This window comes from Myotis lucifugus, unplaced genomic scaffold, assembly GCF_000147115.1.
Source record: "Myotis lucifugus unplaced genomic scaffold, Myoluc2.0 scaffold_186, whole genome shotgun sequence".
NCBI classification, from domain to species: domain Eukaryota; kingdom Metazoa; phylum Chordata; class Mammalia; order Chiroptera; family Vespertilionidae; genus Myotis; species Myotis lucifugus.
This window is the reverse complement of record NW_005871234.1, coordinates 1,547,875-1,549,036: the sequence shown is the minus strand read 5'-3', so window position 1 is coordinate 1,549,036 and position 1,162 is coordinate 1,547,875. Positions and strand designations below refer to the sequence as shown.

The window sequence follows — 1,162 nt, the reverse complement described above, 5'->3', positions numbered from 1 at the left end:
CAGCGAGCTTTCCCTTTTCGGGAGTCCCAGCAAACAATCCTTGTTCCATGTTTGGGCATTAACGTCACGGCGGCAGGGCCGGAGCCTCCGAAATGGCAGTGGCCCCGGAAGTCGGAAGCCCTGTGCCCAGCGCCGCCGCTGCTATATAAGTGGGGGGGCCGCGGGTTGGGGGAGCCCGGTTGCGCTTGAAGAGGCGAGGAGCAGCCGCTCGAGCCCGGTCCCAACGAGCAAAGGCGCCACGGTCTCCCGACCCCTTTTCCAGAGGTGAGCGCCGGGAGCCAGGAGCCCGGGCACCTGGGTCTGCGAGGCGCGGGGCGCCCCGACTGCCTGCCTCCCCGCCATCCGCGCGCCCCCAAGCTCAGCGGGCGAGGCCCCGGTCCTCCGCAGCAGCCGCCGCGCCATGCTCCACCTTAGCGAGTTTTCTGGCCCCGACACGCTTCTGGTCAAGTCCGCCGACGAGGGCTGTTGCTCGGAATCCAGCACCGAATTGCCCCGGCTGCCCGTCAGGGACGCGGCCGCTGGCTACCCTGGAGGTAAGAAGCGCGGCTGGGGGTGCTCAGACGGCGGCGCAGTGCGGGGGCGCACGGTGCCTGAGACAGGCTGGGATTGGGATGCAGGAGGTGTGGGGGTAGCGGTCGTAGGAAGCTCGGGGGTCTTGGGGTGCGCTCCGCCATTGCCACCCCACCGGGCCGTCAGCGCCTCCGCAGGAAATTGTGCGTGTATCAAGGTGTCCTTTTTGCCTGTGCACGTGTATTTTGGATGTGCATGTTTCTGTGTGCGTCTTGGAGCGTATGGCTGCTCCAAATGGGTTAGAATGTGCAAAAAGGCACTCTAGGTGTATCGGGGGGCACCAAGGGATCCTTGGGTAGGGGCCGCGGCCCGAGGCGCGCCCTTTCCCGTGCCTGGAGTTGATTCCTGCTCCTTCCTCAGCAGGCGACTTCTTGAGCTGGGCTTTGAGCAGCTGCAGCGCCGGGGGGGATTTAGCCGACTCCTGCTTCCTGGAGGGGCCTGCGCCCACACCCCCTCCCAGCCTCAGCTACAGCGGTAGCTTCTTCATCCAGGCAGTGCCCGAACACCCGCACGACCCGGAGTCACTCTTCAACCTCATGTCGGGCATCCTGGGCCTGGCACCTTTCCCTGGCCCGGAGGTGGCAGCATCCCG

The 1,162-nt window shown here is 66.3% G+C and overlaps 1 protein-coding gene across 1 annotated transcript; it reads left to right on the top strand.

Moving 5' to 3' along the window:
- Positions 1-277: 277 nt before the first annotated feature.
- Positions 278-1,160, top strand: EGR4 (early growth response 4; the record flags this gene model as incomplete). The annotated part of the gene is made up of 2 exons (XM_014462648.1): positions 278-533; positions 934-1,160. Coding segments are annotated over exons 1-2 (360 nt in total), but the record flags the coding sequence as incomplete, so codon positions are not given.
- Positions 1,161-1,162: the final 2 nt, after the last annotated feature.